Source organism: Alligator sinensis, unplaced genomic scaffold, assembly GCF_000455745.1.
Source record: "Alligator sinensis unplaced genomic scaffold, ASM45574v1 scaffold642_1, whole genome shotgun sequence".
Lineage (NCBI taxonomy): Eukaryota > Metazoa > Chordata > Crocodylia > Alligatoridae > Alligator > Alligator sinensis.
In genome coordinates, this window is record NW_005842289.1 from 619260 (window position 1) to 636656 (window position 17397).

General features: G+C 47.2%; 1 protein-coding gene across 6 annotated transcripts in view; it reads right to left on the minus strand.

Annotated features, from left to right (window-relative positions):
• PLEKHG4 (pleckstrin homology and RhoGEF domain containing G4) overlaps positions 1-17397 on the minus strand; it is a 195833-nt gene that overhangs the window by 59096 nt on the left and 119340 nt on the right. For all 6 annotated transcript variants that reach the window (XM_025209442.1, XM_025209441.1, XM_025209440.1 and 3 more), the window contains 2 exons: positions 2292-2430; positions 608-730 (listed from right to left, as the gene is read on the minus strand). In XM_025209442.1, the coding sequence (XP_025065227.1) occupies positions 608-730; positions 2292-2430 (262 nt within the window). The remainder of the gene's footprint in view (positions 1-607; positions 731-2291; positions 2431-17397) is intronic.

Here is a 17397-nt window from a genome sequence, read left to right on the forward strand (position 1 = left end):
GCAGTGGGAGCCGCCTCCCCGCACTGCGAGCTGTGGCTCCAGCCCCTCACCCCCCGACCTGGGCAGCGCCTGCCCCTACCCCTATCCCTACCCCCTCCCTCACCACGGGGAGGCATTGATCTGCCCACCTACACCCCTTCCCTCCCCTGTTCTCTTCCACCACATCGGATTTACCAGCTGGAGGCAGCTTTCCACGCTGCTGGCTGTGCTCCATGCTGCCTGAGTGCTGTGCGGCAGCTGCACACAGCACGGGCATTTATCGGCCAAATTATCAGCCCCATCAGGCTGATATCCGATACAGACAGTTTTCTTTATACTGGTACTGATCCAATATCAGACCAATGTATCGGTGCACCTCTATCAATTTCTAGCTTTAGAGATGTACACAGTGTCTCCACTCAGACATGCAGCTCGCTCTATGTAAACCTAGCTCAGGGGGAACTATCAGGCATATCCCCAGAAGTCATGTCAGCGTATGCTATGTATTCTTCCTGGCAGGCTGCCCTCCCCAGCTAACTCTTGCCCTATTGTGGCAGTCATGTCATGCCATGATCTCTTCTGTACTTGGGTACTGCTAAGCACATCTTTTCAAAGAGAAAACACTTACACTGGCAACAAGATCAAATTCCCTGAACTCTTTCTGTGTTTGAAGCAATATCTCCAGTGAATCATCCAAGTGGATCATTTCCTTCAGCTGCTTCCTGCCAACATTCTCAATCCAACTGCTGACCTAGAGAAAAGGGGAAAAACAACCGTGCTATTAACCAATCATTGCTCCTCTGCAAGGCTGGCTTTTGTGTGGAAAGAGCTGGGAGCTTCTCTGGTGAAGGCTGATCATTTAATCACTGGAAAGAATGTGAGTGAACAGTTCTTCCCACATCTTGGCTTTTCAGTGCAAACCTTCTGCTTTCTGCACAGACTTTTTCCATTTCAGGTTGAAGGATAATGTAAGCCCTACTGTTGACTGTATGGCATTAGGCAAGTAGCTGCTTGGTCTCTGAGCTTCTCAGTGAACTGCAGTCTTGTGAACGCCCTATGTCTCAGGCTGGTCCTATGTTTCTGCTGCCCTTGCTGCCAAAAGGGAAAAAGATCTATTTGTTGCCAGGTCTTCCCCTCTGGCATCTTATGTCTGGCAGAAGGATGAGGACCATTTGTATCCCTATGAGCACATCAATGACATCCTTAAGGGAACTTTATGGTTATTTGGGGGCTAAAAATACCATTCTCCATTTTTGAAGACAACTCCCCATATAACCTCTGGTGTCCAGGCTAGTGCCTGCTGGCTTTTTGTCATAAGCCAATCACTGCCTGTGTTCTGGATTCATACTCTTAGGCATAGCTGGATAAAGTCACCTGACTAAGGACTGACTTTGCTGGAGTTCAGCACTGTTTCACACAACACAGCAAAATCAGCAGGGTAGCAGCACTTCCAAGTCCTATTCCAAACCTGGGAGCTGTAAATAAAGCACAGTCCTGAGCAATCTCATCCTTCTGATGACTTAAGCTTTTTACTCAATTGAATTCCAAATGCAGCTCAGCAGACAATATCAAGGCAATTGTTTGGGGGACTTGTCTATGTGCAATTTATGAATTCTGTTTGGTAGTATAAATTCAGGCTTCTTGCATCAGGCTTACTGTGCTAAGGAGAGGGGCATAGCACTTGTCTTCCTCTGAATGGAAGGATCTTTAAGAATCATCAACCCCTGGATACACCTTTTCTCACAGAACTGTGGGGTTGGCTGCATCTCTAAATTAAACCAGTTCTCCCCAGATCTTCAGAGGAGAGAAGAGTGGAATGGAGAATTCCCAGAAGATGCCGGGTCAGTTGTGCTACTCACCAAGGATGACTGTGAAGGCCTAAGTCTCCTCTCAGGTGCATCAGTATACATCAGGAGCAAACTAGCTGAGGTTAGCAGAGCTATGCTCCTTCAAATTAGGTGTTAAAGGATGGGTTTTCAGAGGTACAGGGCATAAAGATTCTCTTTTGACTTGGTACTCACATCTGAAAACCAACCCCCAAATGCATGCATCTTACCAGGCTGGGAATATCAACTAATTCAGTGTTAATCATGTAGGGAAGCACTCACCTATTCATGGGAAAAGAGTGTTAAAGTGCTATGTTGTTTGTGGAATGTTTTAGTGATGTGAAGACACATCCTTTGGGTACCCTTTATATATTATTCCAAATGCAATGTATTCAAGGCCTGACAAGAACACAGAACCTTTGTGAAACATGCATTCAAATTGTAACCACACAGCTATTCATGATACCAAAGACAAACTGGTCTTACCTCCTTAAAACATTCTTCACAGTTCTCAAACTCCATCACTAGCTCCAGCTCCTGGATGCGTTTGTTTGACAACATCACCAGCCGATGGACGCCTTCATCCACCTCATTATAAAGCAGGGTAGCAGCATCCAGTGCGTCCCTGAAAGGGAACACAAGTACAGTTGCTAGGTTTCACCTTCTTGCTAACATTTCATCTGTGTGGGACCTGGCTATTGACAGTCTCTCAGTCACCCTTTATACAGGATTTTCTTATCTCAGAAGAATACAGTACATCACTTCTGCTACTTCCATTCACATCAGCCTTCCAACACTGATGTCACCACACTCTATTCCACTGTGATGGAAGACAATCTTCAGGGACTTCTGGGGCTCCTCCTCCCAGTCAAGTTTCCTACAGGACTTTATTCCAAAGCTCACATATTTAAGAAGGGACACAACATTCTGATTCCACATTAAGATTTTGTACAGAAACAACCCAAGACTAAAAGATAGTTCCTTGATTATTCTAACTTTGCAAAAGGAGCAGTGATTTTTAAGCAAGTCAGTGGTGTCTTGAAGGACTTGAATCTAAACTAGTGTAACATCAAGCTCCTGAAAGGGAAAACAATGTTATGGATTTCTACTGTTTAAATTCAGAGAAATCTGCAAAACAAACATCATCAAGAGTGTCAGCAAAAGTGGAGTTCCAACATTCCTTCACTTTTAACACTTGGCAGTGTCATTAGTAACTAAGACAAAATCGTATCTTTTAATTCAGGCTGGAAGTTCCTCTCTGCTTGTCCCATCACTGCCAGTGTATAGGGTCTGGAGCTCTATTAGAGACTGATTGGGACTCATGGGCTAGGATGGAAACGAAGTTTTAGCTTCTGCTGAGGAGCCCTTGCTTTGTGGTGGCCATTTTGTGGCATCTTTGAACCTCTCTGATGTACTTTCTAATGCATTAACACTATGATACACCTGAGAGGCCAAACCCATATCACCCATCTCTCAGGAGAGTACCTTATCCACCAGGCTATCAACTATATTGAAACGTACTCTCTACCCCAGCTGCTGAAGCTGGGATTATGCAACAGGAATGTAACATCCATGGGCCCAAAAGAAAGCAAATGAGAAGGAACTTGACTCGGCAGCCTAGTGGTTAGAGCACTCACTTGCTGGGGGGGGAGGGGAGAGTTCCAGAGTCCCAACTTCTTTTTTTTTACCCAATGCCTGCTAAGAGTTAAATGAACAAACAATCCAGGAAGCAGGGACCAGGACCCAAGACTTAGCCCCTCCCAGCTGAGTATCGGCACCACTTTATTTTGCACCACTCTTTATTTTGGATCCAGCACATTTTGCATGCCTGGCTGCCCAGTGCTGCAGCTTCAATGGGAGTAGAGAAGAGTGCCCCTTCTCCAGCCTCATCTCTCACCTGGCATTCTCCTGGGAAACTGGGAGTGTGGTTTGAGCTCTTTCAGACCACAGAGGTCTGGGAACCAACTTCTGAGTGAGTCCCCCACTTGGTAAGTGAATGCTCTAAACCAGGAGTTGGCTGCCTTTTACTGGTGTGGGCCGGAGCTTACCAAATGTTAGGCACCAAATTCTACCTGAGCTCCACTGTAATCCTGATGGGAGCTGGAATGTGCCTAAAGCCTGCCCAAGTCCCAGCAGCACTGAGCTCACTACCAAGTGAAGCACTGTACCCCATCCATTTGCAGAACTTGGATTCTGGTCTCTGCTCCTACTGTGATTTCTGTTTTTTAACCACTGACCACCTAAGGTAAAATGAACAAACAACCTGGGAAGCTGTGACCAAAACACGTTGCCACCCTCCCAAAGAAATGCTGTATTTAACAGAGACTGTAAGATGCTACATTTTTCTTTAAACTAAATGCAGTTGTCAGTGTGAATTAGGCACCCTGGTTTAGATAAGCACCTCACTTCTGGCACTCTGGATCCCAAGAGAGTGGGGGTGCCAAACATTCACATGCCAGTCAGATGCCCAAGGTCTGAGGAGAGATAGGAGTTCAGACATACCCCTGTGTATTTCTTACTGGCTGCTTCTAGGAGACTCCCTGCTTAATGCCTAGGTGGCCTGAATCATCCTCTGAAGCAGGGGTGGGCAAAATACGGCCCACGGGCTGGATGCAGCCCGTCAGGCCATTCTATCCAGCCCATGGAGTCCCTAAAAAATTTTAAAAATTAATATTCATCTGCCCCTGGCTGCCTGTCATGTGGCCCTCGATGGTTTGCCAAAACTCAGTAAGTGGCCCTTCACCCAAAATAATTGCCCGCCTCTGCTCTGAAGCTACGTGTCTTCACTAATTTTTGGGAATTCTAGACCCCTAATCCTGTTAATGTGGATTACTTTTCTGGAACAGGGTACCTAGATTTCAGGTACTGCCTTTTGTAGATGCCTATGAGAACAATTTGATCCAGCTCCTAAACACCATCTCTATCATGTTTTAAATGCCCATGTCCTCCTTTGAACATCAGGCCAAATTTTAAAAGGAACTTTGATGTTTAAAGATAAGAAGAAGCTTCTTGTGGTGTTTGTCAAAACTGTTGAGATGCCCAACTCCCTGGACTATATGTCTAGGCTGGTAACAGCCAGGTTTTTAGAACATAAGTAACTAGAAGTTTAGAATTCAGACTCATTTATACCATATGTTACTGTGGTTTTATCTATAGATTGTATCTGAATGTTGACACTTATTAGCAATCATCCTGAAAATGTCTTTGTAGTCCTTCATTGGCATGAGGCTGAATGATCATTCTAAACAATCCACTCTGCACAGTGCAAACCCACAGGAAGTTTCCATACATGACGTTCTGCCAAATGTGCAGCAGCCAATTTTTAAACCTCAATCTCTGGGCACTGCTACTTGTCCCTGGGGTTTTTTCTTTCTTTCTTCTCTTTTTTTATAATCTTCAGAATGCCAGAGTGGATTAATTCCTCCAGTGAGTGATCAGAGAGGCAAAATCATACTCAGACTCACATCTGAGATATTGGAGTTCATAAGACATGAGGTTTCTATAGCTGGTTTTAAAATATCTTTTTGGTAAGTGCTGGTAATGCCCTGCAGGGACCCCAGATAAAACAATGTAATTCTTTGTCTGCTCTCTCCCAGCTATCTCAAAGCAGATCTGAGACACAGGCTCAACTCCCAGCAGTTCTGCCTTAAGTTTAACCACTGCATGCAGCCAAAAACCATAAAGTAAATTAGAGATAAGGTGATCCAGACAAATTCCCCCAACAACAAACCTGAGAACATGAGAAGTCTTGTACTGAGTCAGACCATAGACCCATCAAGCCCAGTAGCCTGCAGCTTACAGAAGCAGAGCGAATGCTAAGGGGAAGGGTATTTAAACAGTGCCCACCCACACTGATCTGACTTCCCTTGCAGCTTCCAGAATATGAGAACCACCCCAATGATCTCTGCTAACATCACTAGGTAGAAACCTCCTTCCTAACCTCAAATCAGGCAATCAGCGTGACTCTGACCTAAGAGTAAGACACCCCAGCCATGCATCTAAGGAGGATTCTCTGATTACCTCAGAGCACTGGACCACTCTCTCGAAGTCCATTGTACACCATACAGGGTCAGCCAGGAAATATATGTGAAATATTACAGGAATATCTTTGTTTCCAGTTACTGTGCAGCCTCACTCAATACATGAGATGTAGCCTGATCATGTTTTGTCTAGTCAGGTTTGTCACCTGGTCACCTGCTGGGATCATTTGGGCCTGTCTCACCTAATCAACTGAGGACTTCAGTACTTTAAATAAGGTTATTGGGCTTGATATAGGGTATTTGTATGGAATATAATGGTCCACACTATACAGGAGATCAGACAATCTGATTAATGATCCCTCTGATTTTAACTCTATGAAACAAATATTGCAGCAATTCCCGTGGTTGACCCTTTGGGGCGAACAATGCGGCAAGTCACAGGGTGACTTTGGCTCCTCTTTCCATGTTTGAATGGGGGTTGTAGGACAACTGGGGCCAAACTCATTGCACACAGGATTCCTAGTGGCAGAGTCAGTGTATTCCCCACTCTGGGGCTCCAGGCAAGTGGTAAAGGAGCAGTAAAAACAAGACCCATAATTTCATGACACTAACTCTGCAGCCCTGAAAAAAATGCCAGAGGAGGCAGCCAACTGCTACACAAATGAATCCAACAGACTGTCATGATTTTTTAACTAAAATATGTATCTAATGTTAACTGTAAAAGAAGATTCTCAGCTGCTTAGAGTGGTGGGTTTGTGAGCATTTACTAGCAGTAAAAAGGGAGCCCAGACTTCTATCTCTTAACAGGCTCTGACAGTGCCTTGGAGCTCTGCAGACAGAATACACTTTGATACCGCGCGCCATGCCCTTCCAGCTCCTACCATGCACAGCTGCCAGAAAGCAAACTCTGTCCCAAGCAGAGCAGAGGGCTCTGCTGTCCTTATCCTGTAAGCTAGCACACACTTCAAGAGGAGCCACTTTAGCACAGCCTCCATTTTTTTGCCACCTCAGGTAACATGCTTATACAGGAAGTGCCAGCATCTCTGAATGACCCTCTCCGTATCTTAGCTACACATCACTGGTGCTGTATTAGTACTGAGGGGTTAGAAGGCCCATTTTAAAGGGCCTCTGAAATTCCATGTGCAATGCTGAACTCAACTGCATGGGCGGGCATGTTCCAAGGACACTTTTAAAAATGTTACTCTTTTATGTTTTTATTTACAGAGGTGTTTCTTTCTGCAGTTGTTCATAAAAAATCTGAGCAAGCACACTTAAAGGCCTGGGCACACAGCATATTTACAGCAGCATAATTTATTGTGCTTTGTAAACTAATGCAAATTATACCAGGATTTGAAGTTAGAATCATAGAATCACAGAACTGGACGGGACCTGTACGATCATCAAGTCTGGTCCCCTGCCATGGGCAGGAAGTATTGGGCTCAGATGAGCTCGACAAGGTGCCTGTCCAGCCTCGTCTTGAACGCTGAATAGAGAGGGAGGAGTACCTCCCTGGATCTATTGGCCACACAGCAGCTGATGCACATCCAAATTTTATTGGCCCTTTTGGCAGCCTCGTCACACTGTTGGGTCATATTTATCTTCCAGTCAATCACGACCCCCAGGTCTCGTTCAGATGTTGTGCCAGCCAGTAGGCCACCACCCATTGTATGGTTGTGGTGAGGGTTCTTCCTACCCAGGTGCCTTGCACTTCTCCCTGTTAAACCTCATCTGATTTTGTTCCGTCCATAAGTCCAGTCTGTCATGGTCCTCCTGGACTTTTGCCCTATCCTGTGGTATGCCTGTTTCCCTACAGCTTAGTATCATCTGCAAACTTAATCATTGCGCCTTCTACCCCTTCATCCAAATCATTAATGAATATATTGAATAGCACAGGAGACGGCCCTCCAGGATGAGGGCATCCCATCAATCACCATTATCTGGGAGCGGCCTCTGAGTCAGTTGATAAGATCAGCACTCCTAGGGTTTGCTGCATGCACCGCACTGTTACTACACCTCAATACTAGGCACTTCCTTAGCGAGTATATCCCTTTTTACTAGGTCTTAGGTCTCCACTTCTCACAAGGGAAAACCTTGAACCTTCACTATAGTGAGACTGGACCCCAGCTTCTGCACTTTTGTTACCCAGGTGCTTTCAATGAGTACAAAATAACCCGAGAGCACCCCCCCACCCGTTCCAAGCGCACACACCCCCTCTGTCCCAAGCACGCGCACACACACACACACATACATACCCCCCCCTCTGTTCCAAGCTCCAGACAAACTGCTTTCACATAATCTGCCTTCCCTGGCTGCCACTGGAGCCAGGCATACTTAAGAAACCAGAAATTCTGCCAATTCTAGAAAAGCCTATTTTTCAAAAGCAACTTAGAGCCCTAAGTTTCACTGGAAATAAATGGGACTCTGGCTCTCAAGTCACCTAGGCACTTTTGAAAGTTTTAGCTCAAATTTGTGCCTCAGCTTACCCACCTGCGAGATTAGGATGTTATTAACATGACCTCCCTTCTTTCCAACATGGGTGTAGAGATTAATTAAGTGACAACTGCAAATGATTTTGAGACTTTACATGGAAAGCACAATATTATAACAGTACCTTCAGCTATGAAAATAAAATTAGTGAAGACAAAACTGGAGACTGGCAATCCTATTAGACTTGATTATGATTCTTTTACACATTTATCATAGAATCATAGAAAATTTGGTTTGGAAGGGACCAATTAGTCCAACCCCCTCCTCAAAGGAGGACCACCCCCAACTAAATCATAGCAGCCAAAGCATTGGCTAGCTGGGTTTGGAAAGCCTCCAAGGATGGAGCTTCTACCACCTCTCTGGGTAACCTGTTCCAGTGTTTTACTATCAAGACTACCAGTGTTATCTAACCAAGACTTCCCTTGCTGCACCCCGAGATGGTTGTTCCTTGTTCTGTCATCTGCCACAAGAACAGTGTAACTACATCCTCTTCTGAACCACCCTTCAGGTAGTTCAAGGCTGCTACAAAATCCCCTCTCAGTCTTCTCTTCTCTAGATTAAATAAGCCCAGTTCTCTCAGACTTTCCTCAGAAGTCATATCCCCCAGCCCCCCAAACCATTTTCACTGCCCTCCACTGGACTCTCTCCAATTTGTCCACATCCTTTCTGTAGTAGGGGGCCCAGAACTGAACGCAGTAATCCAGATGTGGCTTCCGCCAGTGCTGAATACAGGGGAATAATAACTTCCCTTGACCTACTGGCAACACACCCTCCAATGCAGTCCAGTATGCTGTTAGCCTTTTTTGCAACAAGGGCACACTGTTGGCTCATATTCAGCTTACTGTCCACTGTAATCCCCAGGTCCTTTTCTGCAGACCTGCTGCCCAGCCAGTCAGCCCCCAGCCTGTACTGGTGCATGGGATTGTTTTGTCCTAAGTGCAGGACTTTGCACTTGTCCTTGTTGAACCTCATGAGATTTCTTTTGGCCCAATCCTCCAATTTGTCTAGGTCACTCTGAAACCTAGCCCTAACCTCCAGTTTATCTACTATTTCCCCAAGCTTGGTGTCATGTGCAAACTTGCTGAGGGTGCACTCTATGCCATCTTTCAGGCTGTTGCTGAAGACATTGAACAAAACCGGCCCTGGGGCACTACACTTGATACCAGGTGCCAACTAAACATCGAGCCATTGATTACTACTCTCTGAGCCCACTGCTCCAGCCAGTTTTCTATCCACCTTACATCCAGTCTACTCAACCAGCCCGTACCTCCTTAGCTTGCCTGTGAAAATGTTGCAGGAGACTGTATCAAAAGCCTTGCTAAAATCAAGGTATACCACATCCACTGGTCTCCAGAGCCAGTCATCTCATCATAGAAGGCAATCAGGTTGGTCAGGCATGATGTGCCCTTGGTGAATCCATCCTGACTGTTCCTAATCACCTTTTTCTCCTCCAAGTGCTTAGAAATTGATTCCTTGAGGATCTACTTCATGATTTTTCCAGGGACCAAGGTGAGGCTGACCAATCTATAGTTTCCTGGATCCTCCTTTTTCCCTTTCTTAAATATGGACACTGTTTGCCCTTTTCCAAACATCTGCAACCTCTCCCAATTGCCATGAATTTTCAAAGATGATGGCCAGTAGCTATGCAATCTCATCAGCCAACTCTCTCAGTACCCTCAGGTACTTCCCACCTGGCCCCATGAACTTCTTTATGTGCAGCTTTTCTAAACAGTCCCTAACCTATGCTAGGAACCAGTGGTGACACGTAGAGGTTGCACATGCACCCCCTGACAGGCAGTGCTCCCCGCTTAGGCAACAGGTGGGGGGGCAGTAGGAGTGCCGGTGTCCCCCCTGTGAGTGCTGGCTGGGGAGCACAAGGTGAAGCGCCGCTGGCACTTTCAGGAACACCACTTGCACTTCCCAGTTCATGTGATCAGCCGCAGGGAGGGGACCTTCCCCCCTGGCTGACGAGACTGGCCGTGGGGGAACCTTCCCCCCATTGCTGATTGGCCACTGGGGAGCATGTGCCCGCCTTGACTCAGGTAGCACCAGTCACCCATGCTAGGGACTATTTAGAAATACTTTTCTGTGCTTATTTAGCTTCGTTTTTCTGTGCTTACACATATTTGGGTTCCTTTTAAGTTTAATCTTAAACCTGAATGTTGTGATTACTAGTACTAATGATCAGAACTAGAACCTTTTTGGAAGTAATTTTTAACTTTCTACTGGGCACACCTACACGAGATGCTTTATTGTGAAGTAGACTAATTGATTGTGTGGTAAAGTGTCAGTGTCTACATGCACAGATGTTTACTGTGCAGCCAATTAGTCTACTTCGCGATTAATTTGCAAATGCAGGTAGCAAATTAACCGTGGAATAGTTACTTCACAGTAGCACATACATAGAAACCAACCATGAGCAAATTTGCTCCTGACTGGACCCACTACTAGAGGCCACGCTTGGGCTAGCCCCAGCCCCACTGCTTGAAGCTTCTCCAGTCCCAGGGTGGGGGTGATTCTTTGCCTGTTCCAGCCCCTGGCCCTTAAAATGCTGTGGTTGACAATGGGGCCATGGGCCACCTGCAGCCAGACTCTGGCCACCTGGTCCTGCACCAGTGGCTGCATCAGCTCACCCAGACCCCGACGCTGGCCCCTGACATAGCCCCACCACCTGCCTGCCTGTTCCATGTTGTCCCTGTGCTGGGCGCTGCAGGCACCTGTCACTGCTGCCGCAGCTGGCACTTCTGTTGCCAGGCATCTTCAGCGTGCTGTGACTCCTCCACCCAGGCCTCATGGAAGAGCTCCCCTGGTCATAATAGATATTATGCAGCACACAGGCTGCGATGATAACCTGGGGGTGATGCTCGCCTCCACGACCTCGAGGCAGGTAGTGAGGGTGTGCCAGTGATCTTCAGGCAGCCAAAGGCACACTCCACCAGTGGACAGGTCTGGCCCAGGCACCGGTTAAAGCAGGGGCGGGCAATTATTTTGGCTAGAGGGCCACTTAATGAGTTTTTGTGAGCTGCCAAATGCTGAAAGGGTAGCCCCACTCCTTGACAGGTGCCCCGCCCCCCTGGTCACCATCTTGGGACCAGAAGTCCCACCCCTAACCCCTGACCTTTGCCACCGGAAGTCCCACGTCTTGCCTCCTGAAAGTACTCTTTTTGGGAGGAGAGAGTTGCCATCTTGCAACCAGAAAAAACCCAAATCATGTGCTAAAAGTTGAACACCTACTATAACATATTTTAATTTTATTACAAAAAATATTTTGTCATGATTTGTATTTGCATACTGTATATAGAGGTGATTGCATAATAATTCAAAAATAAAGTTTTACTCTTGGTTATTGTATATGGTTACCAACTCTGAAGCTATTCCATGAGATTTTTTCCCCAACATGACATCATGAATTCTACTGTTCAACACGTTCACAATATCAATCTTCCGGATTGCTTTCAATAGTTACCAGGAGATCGATGCTGATTCCAGTAGACTCCTGGCTAATCCAGAAGGGTTGGCAACCCTAATATTTTGTGTGTGTTGTGGGGTGTGGTTGTATGTGTATGGTGGGATGCAGGGAGGGTTGTGAGGGGTTGTGGCTGTGTGTGGGAGGCAATAGGTTGTGTTGGGGGTGTGTATACGTAGGGGGGGGATGCAGGAGCAAGGTGTGGGTGTGTGGCATTTGTGGGGTGTGAGGGCAGGTGGAGGGTATGGGGACCTCCTACATACTCCCAGCTATGGTGCACAGCTCCTGCCACTGGTGACAGCAACAGGCAGGGGTACTTGGGGTGCTCATGGCCCATGCAGGCATTGCCGCCCAGCAGCGCATGGCTCCAGCCAGCATGTGGTGGTAAGGAGCGTGGTGGCAAGGAGCACATCCAGGCCAGCCCACCTCTATCACACGGGACTCCACACAGCACTCATACAGCTCCTGGCACTTGCACGTCACCAAGGGAAGCCCCAGGCAATGGAGGCAGATGCCTTCCCTGCCCCCTGCCATGCAGGTCCCAGGACTCTGCAGGAAGTGGAAGGGAGTTCCTGCTACCACTTCCTGGTAGAGTCCAGGGACCTGCATGGCAAGGAGTGGTAAAGGCAGCCAGCTGCATCTCAAAGGCTTACCTTGGAAGTGCACAAGTGCCAGGAGCTGCAAGTGCACTGTGGGGAGCCTCGTGTGACAGAGGTGAGCTGGCCTGGCTGCACTCCTTACCCCCACATACAGTGCTGGCCAGAGCTGTGCACTACTGAGCAGCAGCGCCTGCATGGGGCATGAGCACCCTGAGTGCCTACCGCCTGCTGCTGCTGCCATCACCAGCAGCAGGAGCTGTGTGCCATGGGGGGTAGTGTGTGGTGGGTCTCCATACACCCTTTACACTCCCTCACATCCACACCCTCTCCAGCCAAGCCCTATGCTCCTGCTGACGCCCTGGATATGGGCTTCACACTCCCACCAGCCCCAGCACCATACTCTGCACTCCTATCCAGCTATAGCTCCTGCCCACCACCTCCCTACTTGGTGCCCAGAGCCAGCAGGATGCCAGGGAAGCTAAGCAGGTGCCCTGGCAGCTGCAGAAGTGGCAGCAGCAGCCCCACCCAGAAGCTGTGCGCTGGCTGGGCTGGGCCCTTCTGCCCACGAGGGTGGGAGTGAGGCGTGAGGGCTGGGTGGGGTACGATTAGTTGGTGGGTGCCCGCAGGCTGGATGAAATTGCCTGGAGGGCTGAATTCAGCCCGCAGACCATATTTTGTCTGCTCCTGAGTTAAAGTGTGACTGCCTAGGGTCCAGATGGCCGGTGTAGGGCTGTGAGAGATGGGGAGGAGTGGGTAGGTAGGGTCCCAATGAGGAGGACCGGGACTAACACCATGCCCACCTGGTGCGAAGTACCCACTCTGCACCAGGACTGGTAGGGCAGAACTGTGGAACACGCAGGCATCGTGGGTGCTGTACACCCAGCCAGCGCTCACATTGGTGAAGGCACCGCAGTAGTCAACAATGGCCTGGAGCATGACGGAGTGAAAGCCCTGATGGCTGTAGTAGGGGGGTTCCCTGCAGGGGAGGCAGGTGATGGGGATGTTGGTCCTGTCCAGGGCCTTGAAGCACTGGGGGAAGCCCAGGGTGTGGAATCCCACCACCACCTCCAGAGAGTCATGCACCTGGTGGTCATGCACCTGGGGGTCATGCACCTGGTGAGCCCTAGCACGTCCTGAAGGGTGCCACACACCTCCAGGACAGCCTCCTCTGCAGTTGCCTTGCCAATGCCAAAGAGGTGGCAAATGTAGTGCAGGCTGGCAGGTGTGGCCAACTTGAGCAGAGTGATAGCCAGTCAGCTAAGTGGTGGCCTGCCACTCCAGGGGCGGACAGAGCTGGTTAAGGAACTCCTGGAAGGTGGCCTGGGTCATGCAAAGGGACTCCAGCCACTGATCATCGTCCCAGGTTTTCTGGAAGATATGCAGCCACCGGTCCTGGCTGGCTGGGTAGGCCTACAGGTAGCAGGGTTGGAGCCCAAGGAACTCATGGATAGCACCGGTGATGGCATTCAGGTGTGTATCGGTGTCCCTGCCAGGGTCTGGCCAGCAGCACAGGACCTGGGCGGTAGCAGTGCAGTGGCAGGGAGCCTGAGATGCCACAGTGAGCCTGGCCACACTGTATTGCTGCACTGGAAGCAGGCAGGGCCAGGACAGACGCAGTCATTGCAGTGGCAAAGCACAGCAAACAGGGTGGCCAGCAAGAGCCCGGGGCACGGGTTGTCACTCCCAGGATCTGGGGGTACAGCAGCCATCGTATGGTGGTCACAGGCTCTGGTGACAGAGTCGCAGAGGGCTGTGCCAGCATGCTGCAGCCTGCTCCAGGCCAGAAACACAGGTGGCCAGGGAGCAGCACACAGGGCTGACTTTTAAAGATGATCCCTGACCTCAGACAGCTGTGGCGGAGCCTCCTGCTCCCCCTGGCTGCTGCAGGGAGCCAGTGCAGGGCCAGAAGAGTCTGGAAGCAGACTACACCCAAGAGCAGCAAATCTGCTCCCAAATGCACGCAGGTGCAGATGCTGTACAGGGTGCGTTTACTGCACAGTAAATTACTGCAGAGTAAGTCCATAGAGCACTAATTGCATGTGTAGATGTCTCCACTCATTGATATGTGCTCTCTCTCTCTCAAACTCTCATTATTGTCTATTTCTGGCATCCCAACAAGCACATAGCCTCAACTGTATCTTGTGACCATGAGTTCCCTAGGTTAATTACATATTGTGTTAAAAAGGTATTTCCTTTTCTGAAGTAGGTTTCCCCCCTATTTTTATCCTATGTGATTCAGAGAAGAACTTGCAATGAACAAAGTAGCTGCTGACATTTAAGTGCAAGAGAAAGAGTGGTTTCAGTCCTATTAGGATATAAGACAGTTAAGGATGTTAATTGATTATAGTGGTCTATTCAACTGTTCAAAAGAAAGCAGGAGGCTGACAAAAACCAGTGGAAAATCTCATCTGAAGCCAAAGTTTAAATTTGCTTGGATAAGTTGATCTTTTCCCCTGCCCATATCTGTGTGGTAGACACAGACTTTTGCTAGATTCTTTCAAGGTCAAATCCTTCAGATTGATTTTGAAATTGTGCAGATTCAATATAATTTGTAGCAAAAACAAGTAGCCTGATGTTAGCTTATGTTTCCTTGGATCCTGTTTTAATAGGGCAATTGCCATTTGTGTGCAGACTGTTTGTTCCAACAGTCTTTAACTGTTCTCTGACTAGGTGCCAAAACTGTTGTATAAGTCTAGGGTAATTTTAGACCTACAATTAAAAAAAGACATAAATAAAACATTTATTTCTGAAGACTCTCTTCCCAAAGCTAGAATTTGCCATTTAAAGATTCAGCTTTCAAAGAGAGGTACCTGAATGGTATGTGACAAATATGGGAAAATAGAGAGCTTTACTGAGCTTGCAAAAATGCATAATTGTGTTCTGTGCCTGTAGGTGTGGATGAATAACAGAAAATAGCTGGCAAGAGCCTCAAGAGGTCATCTAATCCAATGCCCTGCTCAAGGCAGGATCATCCCTGACTAAACCATCCCAGACAAATATTTGCCTAAGCTGCATTTAAAAAAACTTCCAGTGATGGAGAGATTCCAGTCACTTTAAGCAATCCATTACAATGCCTAACCACCCTCATAGCTAGAAAATTCTTCCTAATATCTAACCAAAATCTCTCAAAAGCCCATCACTTTTTTTTCTGTCCCCTTAAAGAAAAGAGAACAATTGATTACTGTCCTCCTCACAACAACTCTTTGCATTTAAAATCTATCCCTTTCAATCTTCTGTTCTCCAAACTAAAAAAATCCCAAGGCTTCCCAATGCACATGGAGTACACATTTCTAGAAGAGGGATCCGGCTGTTGCTAGCCTGTGACATAACCTCTATCCCAGATGCAAGAGTGGAATAAGTAATCTGAGGAACTCTCTAAACAACATCTAGAAAAACATAAAACTATCACCAGAACTGAGAGCAAAGAACAGCTCAATAAACTCAAAAGTTTTCAAAATGACTGAATCAGTAGATGAAAGTGATACAGGAAATGCTCACGTTTTTGAATTTATTAAAGTATCAAAATGAATTCAAATCTGCTTGGGCAGGAAATCCATTTGCATTTCAGGCCTGCTCCAGGTACCTTAGATGACTCCTTCATAAGCAGAAGGAAACTGCTTATCCTGAAAGAAATTGCTGTCTTTCATCACCAGTCACAGAAATCTACTCTGTCCTCTGTTCAAGTATAAGTTGGAGACAGCATTTTTGTGGGGTTCAGAAATAAATCAGTGCTCAGACATCTGGGAGAGGGCAGTGGGATAAGAATTCACACAGAGAAAAAATTAACAGGCTGGCCTAAAGCACCCTCTATGGCATAGGCCCGAGTCTGTGAGCTCCCTACCTGGTGGAGATGGCAGCCAAGAAGCTGCCACACAAATGGGTATGTTATGTCATGCCTCATTGCACCCAAGCATGCCTCATCTACCCTGCCCTATCCTCATGTACCAACCCTGAAACGTGACAGTGAAGCACAGCAAGCAAGGCTAGGTAATGCTCATGATCATCTCCCCAGGGACATGCCAGGGATGCTGTTAGTGATATTAACTGTGCCAAAGCCCTCAGTAAAGTGCTATTACAAAGTCCTCAGTGCTGCAGCCTGCTCCAGATGCATCCAAAGCTCCAACCAAGCTCAGGCGGTAACTCAAAAAAGGACCAAAGATACCACAGCTTCTCAGCTTCCACTAACATGTATCAATAACACCATCTGCTGGGGCTTTGAGCAGCCAATAGCTGTACTGTTTTTGAGGATCCATGTGATCAGACAACCCGTATTTATGAATAATAAATCTCTCTGTAAGTCTGTGTGTAGAGCAGTGCAGAGGGTGGACTGGGAATAGAGTTATTAGAATATCCTGTAAATTTAGACAAAGTTAATCTCCTTCAAAAACAAAATATAAGAGCAAAAAATGTCTGGAAAATCACCTGTGTGGCAGGCAGTTTAAGGCCTGCTAAGCACGGGACAGTGAAACAGCAACATTGCTACCACAAGTCCATTACCTACAGAGATTTCAGGACATTCCAGGAAATTAAATAGCATGCCAGTTTGATATCACTTCAGAAGAATATTTGTGACCATATCTGAACAGATCAAAAGAAAACGCAGTCAAGAAAGCATGGTTTGATTAAGGACAGCCAGCCTGGATTCAAGAAATCGAGACCATGGTTAATTAAATGAATGGAATTCTCTGAGATTCAGACTAGACTGCAGTGCAAGAAGTTGCAGAGCACAATGTATACTTAGCCATCCAGAAAGGCCTGTCAGAGTTCAGGCTTGAAAGACTGTTGACTGGGCAGTGATGAAAACTAACAAAAGGGAAGAATACAAAAGGCAGCTGCTAAAGAAATACTACCAAGCTAGTGAAAGAAGTGACTTTGGAGGTTACCAGGGAGATCAGACGTGGCAATGGAGCTTTCGTTATTCATACAAATGATTTCAAAGAAGGGACTGAAAGTAATTTTCCCCAGTATGTAGATGACTGGCTTGGAAAGGCTTCAAAATATTCAGGGCTCCTGGTCAGAAACAAAAGATTTAGATACTCATTTTGTACTGCAGCAGGGAT